The sequence below is a fragment of the Engraulis encrasicolus genome, chromosome 21 (genome assembly GCF_034702125.1).
Source record: "Engraulis encrasicolus isolate BLACKSEA-1 chromosome 21, IST_EnEncr_1.0, whole genome shotgun sequence".
In the NCBI taxonomy this organism is placed as follows: Eukaryota; Metazoa; Chordata; class Actinopteri; order Clupeiformes; family Engraulidae; genus Engraulis; species Engraulis encrasicolus.
In genome coordinates this window covers 27,494,675-27,507,174 of record NC_085877.1, presented here as the reverse complement: position 1 = coordinate 27,507,174, position 12,500 = coordinate 27,494,675, and the positions used below count along the sequence as shown (strand labels likewise).

Below are 12,500 nucleotides of genomic sequence, written 5' to 3'. Positions count from 1 at the left end.
TTAGTCTTAATTCTGCACACTCAAGTTTCCCTGATTATTACTATATGAAGGCCTACTTGTATCTGGTGCACAGCTAGCCTAGCAAGCTCATAGATGAACAGTGAATGCAGTAACATGCAGAGACTGTTTCGGTGTCGAACAGAATACTCAGTATTTGGTTTTCAGACATTTTTGAGATTTTCATTCTATATGTGTGGGGCAGCGGCCAGCAATCAGAATATTCCCAGAACACAGACACGTTTGGAATTAATAAAGAGCTCACATGACCTGTGTGCAAACCGAATGCTGCAAACATTCCGTTCAAAATTGAAATATTCCTTGCATGTAACTGGTCTTTGTTTTCCGCCAATCAGACGAATGTCTCCAAGGATGTACCATATTCCTGGTCTTTGCTTTCCATTCATTCTGGACTTTTTTTCTGTATCAAAAAGTGAGGAACTAATAATAGTCCGGCGGGCTACATTGGCAAGAACATGAAATTCCATGTAGCACAAAAGGTAGTGTTGGTGAGGCCTGGCTAGTGCTGTATCATTTTTGACTTGATATGGATTATGGCTTCAGTTTCAGTGTACAATGGTGCACCCCAAAAGATGTTTGATGCCGTTTTATGGTGATACTCAAGTATCACGTTTCAAACGACCAATAGTTAGCCTCACTGTCATGATTACAAAGTTTTCCCAAGCTTCTTGGTCTAGGTCCAGGCTAAGGTGCAATAGTTTTGGAGCTGTCCGGGGGCAAACTTACAGGCGTAATCTGTGAATATGAAATGCCTCGCTATGCAACAGGTCAAAGCTACAATCATGACTCATTGTATATATGGGCAGATTACACGTCACAGCAAAACATTAACGATGGGTGATAAACAGATGCAAACCTTACAAAGTTCAACAGTGTTCACCCCTCTGACCTGTAATCGATTTCAATTAAGCAGTTCTAGACCCTCTGTACAAACTTACTACAAAGTATATGGTAAGACCGGGGGTCTATTTCGACAGTGGCATTGCTAACTAACTTAGCAACGTACGTGGTTGCAATGCAATTTCCCAATTCCTTTCGACATTGCTCTGACTAAATTATAATGGTGACATTATCTGTAGTGTGGTTGCACGCTGGGAATTTTTTTTTTTGGGGGGGGGGTGCATGATGGACTTGGACGAGAAGGTCTACTGAAGCTGACATGGGGGCATATTTTATTTTTCAGAGGGGCGACCATCAAAGCAGATGGGACTACGCCAATAGGTACATTATATAATTTCTTAAAAGCATCCATCAAAAGCAAAGGGCCTAAGGTCATCATTGACTCGCATCGGATCACTTAGTATTTGTTCAGAGAAAAACATAACCCTTACTGGCTTTTAGCGGCTTGGTCATGTTATGTGCTAATGCGTCTACCTCATGTCCATGTTTTCCTTTCCATCTCTTCGTGTCTTTACAACAGCCTCCATTTGGAGACTAGAAATGTATTCTCTTGTGGGAGAAAACACATCTTTAGCTGCTTCTTTGAAGTGCCATTTTCCTACACACACTCTTCTTATTCAATTTAAGACTTCTGATCTCTCTCTCTCTCTCTCGCTCTGTCCCTGTGTGTGTCTCTCTCTTCTCTCTCTCTCTCTCTCTCTCTGTCTCTGTCTCTCTCTCTCTCTTCTCTCTCTCTCTCTCTCTCTCTGTCTCTGTCTCTGTCTCTCTCTCTCTCATTTTATTTTTTATTTGAAGTATGCCCTTTCATCTCTCAGGTGATATTCCCCCTTTTATCTTAGACTTGGACTCAGAAAGGTACACCCACAGACACATAAAATAGACCTACACACACATACACAAACATATTCACATATGTATTATAGACCTAGACACACACATACACAGATGCACACTCCCACACTTACATAGAGACACATATTCATGCATGCGTGAACACACACACACATACACACACATATACACACACGCACACGCGTGCACACACACACGCACACACACAAAGAAAAGAGACACACATACAGTACAGCACATAGGGCCCTACACACTATATACACACACTGTTAAGTGTTTAAGCTCCTACTGGGCTGTCTTGTGTATTTGGGGCGAGGGAGAGGGTGATAGTGTAGGAACATGGCGTGGCTGGGTACAGTGGAGGTGTAGAGGTGTCCCATTACAGGGGGCGACTGCAGTAAGTCACAGCTGTAAATAGGCCGGGACAACCAAGCGCTCGGCTCGGACATCAGGGCTAAAAAGCACTCGGGGGAGGTGACACGCACGCACGCACGCACACACACACACACACACACACATGCGCTCAATGTCTTCTCTGATTGATTTCTTTACTCGATTCCTTCTTTGCGTCTTTGTACTTTCTGTCCATCCCTGTTTTTTTTTCCTTCGTTCATCCTAATCAAGTGTAATTGAGCAAGCTTGCTTGAGCCTGACTGTAGTACAGTAGGTTAGATTTTGAGTGGTCGCAAAGCTATAGACAGCAGTTGTTCAGTGTTTAAGAAAGCATGATTAGTTACTTTAAGCAGTCAAGTCATGACTTGAAGCAAATTTGTTACAGCCACAATGTTAATGTCCAAGTTCTATGCACTTAATTGCTACAATGTTACAAAAAAAATAGGAGCTTGCTTGGCTTAACTGTCGTACTTAAAGATCAGTGGTTCCCAAAAGGACTGTTTGCATAAAACCTTGAATATATGCTTTATATATCAATGACCCACTCCATACATTGGTTAGTTACACACTTGTGGCTGCGTAATACATTGTGTTTACTTTGCCTGTAAAATTAAATAAAAAATAAAAATGGGAGCCACAGTGTGGACATGCAGATGAGTTACATTACTTGAGGCAGTCCATTTCGTGTTAGCCACAATGCTGATGTATGACATGACATGAGATAATGATAGTATCTGGGTTCAGGGTACAGCCGTACAGAAATTCAGAATACAAGGTTTAATGGCTTGAGAGGGAGAGGAGGAGGAGGCAGATAGGCTGCAAAAGCTGGGGCTTAATACAGTTAAAATCGTTGGCTGGGGTTTATAAAGGTGGTAAAGTGTCTTATTTTTTATGTTAAGCGTTGTCTTGCTTTAAGACAAGTTAAAAGAGGGAATATGTTGCTAAGCTAGTGAAAGTCAATGGATCTGTGTCATGCTACACGGATCCATTGACTTTCACTAGCTTAGCGGCATGCTTCCTCTTTTAACTTGTCTTAAAGCAAGACAACGGCTTACATGAAAAATAAGACACTTTACCACCTTTATAAACCCTGGCCAACGATTTTAACTGTACTACGCCCCAAAAATAGTGGCATACTCCTTTAACAGCAGGGCGGGTAATGAGAAAAGGGGCAGAAGAAGTCTGGTTTAAACCGTCCTCACAGGAATTGAGGTAATGTTGAATGATGCCACTTTCAGTTGTAGTCTATATCCAATCACAACAGTGATTAAAAAATATCCCCTATTGTGGCCTACAGGCAAATAGGCTACACCTTTACTGCTTCTTACAAACTAAAAAAGAGTTCAAAACACAGATAAAAGAACACTTGGACATTAAAAATGTTACGTATGAGAGGCGTAATATTCAGATGCCCTCCATAAAATACAATTTTATTAATACATTAGCAACTAGCTTAGACCACAGAGTGGAATGAATTAAATAACTTGAGACATTCTTTCCATTGTATAATACTTGGTTCAAATAGTCAGACTGCAGTTGCTAAAGCTAGCGCTTAGCAATTAGCAACTTTCATAGTATGCATAGTGGGTCCTCATAAAATAAAATAAAATAAAATAAAAAAGGGTCAGCATTAGGGTCATTTCAATAAATTGAATGACCGTCGACATCTTATAGGCCCTACTTGCTACAAATAATTGAAATGCAATGAAAACAATTCTTACCGTATACAATCTCAGTCAAATACACATAAGGAAAATTAGCTACGTGTTATTCAGTGTTGAAAATAACAGCAGCTTTTGTTATTTGGTTAGGGCCTCAGTATGGCGTCACAATCAGACCACCCTGGGCTCCTCCAATCGGCACCCAAGCCAGCAGAAGTACTCGAAAATATGCAGGTAACAGTGTCGACAGACTGTTGATGAAGCTATGATGTACGATATCTGCTTCACAGAGGACAACACACTCAAACTTGGCTTGAGGAAGTAAAAAACACAAACAGAACAAAATTCTGCTATGTACATACTGCTCCAGCCTGTGGTTACTGATATTCAGTCTTTAGTTCTTACATCCCATTTTTGTGTAAGGTTTGTTTAGGTCATTCGGTTCAGTTAATAAAGTAAATTGGCTGGAGCAAGTATGTAGCAGGACTTTTCTTGTACTTTCTGAACCCATGATGTTTGCCTCTGTTCGCCTCTTCGCTTTGGCCTAACTTATTTGCATGAGCGAAGCTTAACTTAGATGAGCCTACCTTAGCTTTGGTGCTGTCTTGCTGTATGTTCACATCGGCCGCCACTAAAGCGACAAAATGCAGGCAAAGGCACCCAAATGATGCTTTCAGTATCATGTCGCTTTTGATGTGAAACGTTTCAACATATCAAATGCTGGTACACACAATCTGCAGCCAATCTATATCTAGAAATGTGCAATGTAAATTAATGTGGTCAATATGTTCATTCAAGTGTCCGTATAATGTAGCGAAGGGGAGTAGAGTTGCCCAGCTGGGACTCAAACTCAGACCTTCTGGAGTAGTAAACTGGGGCTCTGACCGCTACACCAAAGAGCCAGGCTCGTTGGCATGTTAGTCAGAACACACCCACAACCCTAGTGATGGTCACTCCATCACACTGCCTTCCCCTTCGGGAAGCGCACCTGTGCGCTTCACACACTAATGGTGTCCATCACGCAACTGCCCATCATGCTTCTCCCATCCAGCGTGGCCAGTCATCAATGCTTCACCCATCACTGGGGTCCTTCACATGGAATTACGGCTCACACACAATGGGTACGCTTCCGATGGCCTCACGGTAGCCATCCCACTTCTGACACCATTTGTAGCGAAGGGGAGTAGAGTTGCCCCGCTGGGACTTGAACCCAGACCTTATGGAGTAGTAAACTGGGGCTCTGACCACTACACCAAAGAGCCAGGCTCGTTGGCATGTTAGTCAGAACACACCCACAACCCTAGTGATGGTCACTCCATCACGTCGACAAATTACATTTGGTTACCACCAATCCTCATCAATGACGTTAACACGGCTTTTAAGCTCATGTGTCGCCTAAGATGACCCAATGTTTCTCCATCAACAAAAATTACATCTACCACTGTGGTAACTTGTTTTCATGTGAATGCACCACAGGATTAGCATTTAGCCATGTACTGCACATATAGTGTTTTGCAATTTCAACATATGTCATGGTGCTTGTAAGTCAGGAAATGATGATGAAATAATAAACACACTAGTGTCTGGTAGATGGCTCATGGGTAACAGAAGGCCAGTGAGCCAATGGCATTTCATCTCGGTGAGATGGGGGGAGGCCTTGAGTTAGCATAAAATGGCTCAAGCAATTCAGGCGTATACAATTACTGCCGCCTGGTCAGGCGAAAGCAAACACATGGAGGCTTCTGGGTAAAAGTTCTGCTCTGAAAGAGAAAACAAACACATAGCTCCTGGTGTCTGAGGACAAATTAGCACAATTGAGTCAACGCAGTGATGTATGTAGGCCAGTCACAGGATTCCCTAGATGATTTTTTTTGGGGAAAAAACTCTATATCTTCAAATGATGTCTCGATCTCGAGAGATACATTGCTGTGGTGTTACATCATGCAACTCTTTTTTTCCCCTCCCTTTCAGCAACGGTGAATGTGATTTGGGTCAATTTGATTTCCCTCACTCGGACGACGACACAGGAAACTGCAAACACTGTGGCCAAACATTCTCATTTCATGAAGCCCTCTGAATGAATTACTGAAGCACAATATGTTGTTTTCCCCCTGCCCTATCTACAGCAAATGGAAAAGAAAATACACAACTCATACCGTACACTTGGTCTGTTACATACTGTACATCATTCTGCTGACACATTCTGATCGTCAATGCCATCCTTCCTCCGTTCGTCTTTTACATGTGGCAAGCTTTTCTCCACTTCCAGTTTCTGGTTTTCGTCCGTAATGTTAACCTCCTCAATGTCATGCCAGAATCCACAGTTAGAGAGTGTGAAACCCTCTAGATCTATCTGTATTCGTCTCACGTGTAGGTTATGAGTGGGCCTTAACAGATTAACAGAGAGAGAGAGAGAGAGAGAGAGAGAGAGAGAAAGAGAGAGAGAGAGAGAGAGAGAGAGAGAGAGAGAGAGAGAGAGTGTGTGTGTGTGTGTGTGTGTGTGTGTGTGTGTGTGTGTGTGTGTGTGTGTGTGTGTGTGTGTGTGTGTGTGTGTGTGTGTGTGTGTGTGTGTGTGTGTGTGTGTGTGTTCACATGTGATCCTGCTGAAGAGTGTGATTAGGAAATGTGTTGAAGTGTGGTTTAAGTTCACCTTGCACAACATGGAAATGTCATCAGCAGTGTAGAGTAGACAGAGTCAGGGGGATCGATCAAACCCACATGAGCTTTATTTCATTACAGGGTCCCAGAGGTGAGTGCACAGTAATTGAAATAAAATCTGAAATGTTAAATTCAATATTACAGAAAGATGGGGCAGTGTTATTCTCAGAGAAAACCAGAGTGGTATAGTGAATGTGTGAGAGAGAAACTGATACAAAAACTGAGATATAAAAAGTTATAGAATATTTAAGAAAAACAAATTGTTAAGCTTAGTTGGAGTTACACATACATAGCCTCTGTAGTGCTAAAAAGTAAGTTGCTTACTGTATCTGAGTAGCCAGCTTCAGAACAGGAGAGTGAATGTGTGTGAGAGAAAGTGACAAAGCATTACATAAGTATTCAGGAATATTTTAACTTTAATTCTAATAAAAAAATGGAACATTATTTAAGCAACATATTGAATGGCTTAGTTGTTTTACATAGCTTCTGCTTCGCTTTAAAAAGTAAATTGGTTCTCTCAGTAACAGCAGCTCCAGTTCGGTGCAACAGGAGGCAGGAGTGAAGTGCAAGCCGTCAAAAAAGAAAGCGAGAGAGAAAAAAAATCACTGACAGGCAAGACAGATGGCTGGAGCACCATGCGGCGAGTCTCAAAAAAGAACGATAGCAAGAAAGACGAGTGGGGAGGAAAAAAGTGAGAGCGAGTGCCCCATCGTTCCAAGACTGTAACGCTAGGCAAACCGAAGAAGGGATGAAAAAGCAAGGGAGGGAGAAAGAGAGCGAGGGAGGGAGGACGGCGGACACTGATACCTGCTGATGTTGGCATCCTCTCTTAACCTCTACGGGGAAGGGGTCAAGAATGCCCGAGACACACACCGTAACTCCACAGTTCAACCATGCATGCAATGCATAGCAAAACTCGCTGATGTGCACAAGTAGAGACCGACTCCTCGTCTCTCTCTTGCTCACACCACTAACCCCATAACCTTCCTCTATTTCTCTGTTTGTCTACCCATCCCATGTTCAAAGTTTCAAATACCGGGAAAGCGCCACATCAAGGTTCCATCAATGTCAATGTAAAGCATAGATTATCATCATATCAAACCCATTTCAAAAGCATTGATTTTGACATCGCTGGTGGGCCATTATAATCACAACCAGTCATAATGCCACACAGATTAATAAGGAAATGTCTCCATTCGTCATACATCGCATTTGACTACATGCTAGAGAGCATTAATGTCTTTAGCAACAATGTAGCGTTAGCATTGCTTATTGCACGTTTGGGTAACACTTCACAATAACCTTCGGCTATGAATGGTTAACTAATGGTTAGCTAATGGTTTGTTGTGCATCTACAATACTGTTATAATCATTGATATATCACACTTACTAAATTTGCTGATGACAATAATATATTAGCGGTGCACGATTATGGAAAAAAAATATGATAATTTCCAATTTCCAGGGCGATATAATAATACCTTACCATTAGTTAACATTAGTTAACCATTAGTTAGCCATTAAAGTGTATATCGCAGGTTAACCACTACTTTGGATCAATGTGTACACACTGTAATAAGTCCCTCCAAAAACGGTGTTAAACAACGATTTTTGTTGTTTGTTGTGGCAAATGTGGGTTTAACCGTAACCTGGCGACTACGTCAGGCGAGGCCATCGGTGAACGTTCTAATTTTATTTGCCTGGAATTTTACATAGGCGAGGTGACGATCACTAATGATATAACGGCCGTGGCCTGCAGGCCTATAATATAAATCGCAACTGTAATCGTGCGGCTTTTCTCATGCAGGGCACTGTAACAACTTCCAAATGATTTAGTAACTTTTGGCCAACTAGTTTTAGTAGAAATGCTATTCATGCAGGGTTGCAAATTCTGCTTGGACCTAGGCTATGCGGCATGGGCTTCTTTTTTTTACTAGTCCCTTCATATTTTTGGGCTTGCTTTTAATCATGTTTAATGAACTGCCAATATCGTGTCAGCTAAATGCAATAGGCTACCTAAATTACAAACAGCACAAACGGGAAATGATCTGCGTAGCCTAAAATGTGGTGCTATTCGCCCGACTGGGGAGGGACTGTCCATGGTGCTGAAATCGCGTCAAACTTTTCCAAGGTGCAAAACACCCGAGTCATGTCGCTGTTGTAAAAATCACATTTTCAATTTCCTTTGACTGTTCTATAGAATTACATGCAACTTCAATAAAGGTCACCCACATGCGTAGGCCTATCACAAATCAATAGCATAGGTAACCCACGCGGCGGCGGGACTATTTCGGTTAACCTATATTCCTTGAAAAAAAAAAGTCCGAGTGTCACAAAAAAAACTACACTGTCCGTAATTATAGGCCTACCAAACGAAATTATCCAATAGAAGAAATCAAGTCTTCAGTTTCAATAATCCACGTTGTGTGGCGCAAATGTAGCGCCTTCCAAGTCTCTCGCGGCCAAAAGTGACTAAGCTCACCTCTGATGATATAGCCTACTTATGTTCCAGGTTACTCACGGCACTGAGACGATGCAGGATAATCCATGGAAAGTCTTCAAGTAATCCAAACAGAGCGATTCAAGCAAGACAGTAAAACAACAATAGTCGCCAGATCAAACATAAATACCAAAACTAGCCTATAGGCCAATGTAGATTTGGTATGACGTTTGATAAAAGCATCTCATTCAGATGGCCAGGGAGAGAGGCAAACAATCTTTCAACAGCGTTGGCTGGAGCCTTCGAGTAGAGCCTTTTGGTTGTATCTTTTCAGTCTCCTACTACGCGCGTTGGATCCATGTTTTTAGATGCGTCCCAGCATCTCTATAAAAGGGTAGGCTATGTCTGTCCGTCCGTCTGAAACGCGTTCTTCAAATTGTTCCCTTCTGTGTCCACAAGGTGGGAGAGTTGACTATTTGGCCCGGAGCACGCAGCTGATTGCATTGTGAGACAAGTGCAGCGCGAGTACAATGAAAGTGCTGCTGCATTGAATAAGAAGCAGTGATAACGCGCCAGTTGCCCTAGCCAGGACAACTGAGGGGGCATTCAATTTCGGCATTATTTTGCGTTTGGGCCGTGGGAGGCAACTTCGTTTCGTTTTCACCAACACCACTGTGAAGTGTGTGTCACTATGTTCACGGTCTTTACCCCCTTATGAGACTTCGGCCCGAGGATGTCAAACGTGAGGGGGGCGCTTCATCATGTTGTGTATGATAGTGTCACGTTGTGCAGCTCAACTATGTGGTTTGTCAGAAACTCGCGGCAATGACAATGAAACGTGGTGCTCGAAACAAGTAGACAAATGCGCCATTTGACATACGGTGTACTGATGTTCTCGGACGTAGGCTATTGCAAGGGAGGTTCATTCGTTTTCTGCTGACGGCCGTGTGGACCGCACAGGTGCTTTCCGCTGTGCCCAGACAGATTGCTTTGCAGTCGTTTGAATTTGGTAATCTCTGGCACTCTTACAATGCAGCCGACTGCTTTGCACCTTGCCGTTAAAAAGCTTGGAGCGAATGATTCACCCAAACGGTTTTATGTAGCCTATTTATTATTTGTCGCTGTTTACATTCTTTCCCACTTGGACATGATGCTGAAATGGCGTGATAGACCTACTAAAGGTTGATACTAACAATGTCTGGTAATTTGTAGTGTAGGCCTACTTGAAATTTGAAATCACATGGTAGGCCTACTTCTCCAAATTCAAGCTTTCGAGACTCGCACTTTGAGGCAAGCGCAATTGTAACCCCACCCCCCACCACCCCCCCCCCATTATTATTATTATTTTTTTTTTTGCATAGTTCGAACACTGGTTTTTACTGCCTCACGGTCACATGGCACCCTGTAGCGGTCATGATATAATATTGCCAATGATATTTATTTCATACCCGTACGGCATAATTCAATCACACACCGTACAGAATGCAGGGCTACCGCTACTGCGGGCTACTGAATGGCCTCGCCTGACGTCACACAATAGATTAGAATTCTTTGAACATGTTACTGAAAATACACACTTTTCCTCATTATATTTCATTTTCTGATGTCCTGTTGCATGAAAAAAATGATGGATAATTGTTCAAGTGGTAGAACTATCAAAGGAAGTCCATTATTTTGAATAAAAATTAACCTGAGATATACACTTTAAGCGGAAAATTATTGGGAAGTGTTACCCATGTGTGCACCAGCCTATATGGAAGCAGCTAATTAACCTACAGTAGTTGTGGTGAATACAAACAAATGCCTTTTAAATGCATAATGCATTTTCACAGGGGAGAGAATGACATCATCTTCGTATTCTTGGCGATTGTTTTCCCTTCGATTGCTCTTTTTTTCCGCAGTAGTCTGGTTGGTGTGTGAATTGTTTTGAAAATTCCATTTTGTAGGCTGCCTGCCTTCACTCTGTAGGCCACAGGACTGGACTGGTCATCTGGCATAGCGGGCATTTCCCGGTGGGCCCGGCACCCTCTTGGGCCCCTATTTTTAGAAATGTGAAGAAAAAAAAAATTGGTGCAGGGTCCACCGGTGAGTCAGTTTTGCACTGCTAATTATGAGGGGCCCCTTTAAGCCAAAAGTGCCCTATGCCTATTTCTCCCGCAGACCGGCCCTAGTAGGCTGCCCAGCCTCAGGTCGGTTGTTGGTGTAATTATGTTTCTTTCACTTGCGCTAGGGACATGTTTTCGAAGCACTTAATGTGATCGCCGTGGAGACAGACTGTGATCGGTGTGTTGACCACGTACATGCCTGTGTCTAGGAAAGTGACCCCCTTGGTTGTCGTAGTAGCGATGAGAAAACGTTGGCGAATCTTGGCGATCGTTCAAGGAGAGTGCGAGGACAGAGTGACTGGGTGTCTTGGCTGGGTGGGTTGAAAAATAACCTTACGTTGTTATGTTCCCAAATAAAGCATCTCAGTGTGACACGCAGTGGTCTTTTCTTAGTAGAGGAGGTGTCCATCTTCAGTGTTCAGAAAGTTAAAACCCAGACACAAATTGGATCCAACCAGCTGTGAATTAGCTGGTACTAATGGGTACTCAAGGCAGATACATGTGTGCCACTCTGGGAAGTCACCAGGGTGTAAGATGGATAGCAAGGCAGTGGTTTTATATTCTTTGAAACCAGGATTGACACCTCTGATATTTTTTGACAACTAATTGCCTGGTGAGCAAATGATACAATACTTCCATGAACACAACCAACTCTCTTGCGATAAACTATTCATGTTTTGAATAAAAAGAAAGCTGACACATTCTACGAAGAAAACATGGTTTGAGATCATTGATGTTTGTCACAGACCAGGGTTCTTCACAGATTTACTCTTCAAACCAATTATTCACACCTCTGGTGTTTTTTGACAGCTAACTGTTTCCACCAGTGGGTCGCTGTTATAGTAATTGAAAAGTTAACTGCCACAGTACTACACTACTATGGCATAAGACAGGGCCTTTAGACTTAGTCATTGCCATTCTTGTAACAGCAAACTTATAACGCTGTGTCTTCCGGGGCTAATGCTCCTAAAATTTGAAATGAAGCATTTGTAATGCAACGACAGCCAGACAAATTCAATGCAGAAATCCTGTATCTCCTCTCCTTCGTACTTCGTTTAGTTACTCTTTCAACCAAAAATTTACACTTGGCTGGGTTTTCACAAATAGTTGTAATTGTAACTATTGGTCAAACGTTCAAAAAAGGGGGAAAAAAATCATCAAACAAGTGAAACTACAAAATTAAAAAAACCAACTAATTGTTACTAAACTATTAATTGCCTAATTGTAAGCATACACCCACCCCCCCGAATTAAAAAAGAAAAACTAAAATCTAAAAAAGTATATATTTTATAAATCCTGAAGATATGTATATTGGCAAGAGATAACACACTGACTTATTCAATGCAGAAACCCTTGTTTGGGATCTTGCATATTTCTCACAAACCTTGCTGCCAAAACTGACCTTTGACCTTTCTTGCACAGAACATTCCGCCAGGCATATCATTATCCTCCCCGGAGCTAGGGTGACATCTT

The 12,500-nt window shown here is 42.3% G+C and overlaps 1 protein-coding gene across 4 annotated transcripts in view; it reads left to right on the top strand.

Moving 5' to 3' along the window:
* The window catches only part of casq1b (calsequestrin 1b), a 53,306-nt gene that overhangs the window by 1,615 nt on the left and 39,191 nt on the right, over nucleotides 1-12,500 (top strand). Inside the window, exon 2 of one of the 4 annotated variants that reach the window (XM_063186505.1) lies at nucleotides 3,975-4,058. The exons of the other annotated variants lie outside the window; for them this stretch is intronic. Coding sequence (XP_063042575.1) covers nucleotides 3,975-4,058 — 84 coding nt within the window. The remainder of the gene's footprint in view (nucleotides 1-3,974; nucleotides 4,059-12,500) is intronic. 4 annotated transcript variants of the gene reach the window in all.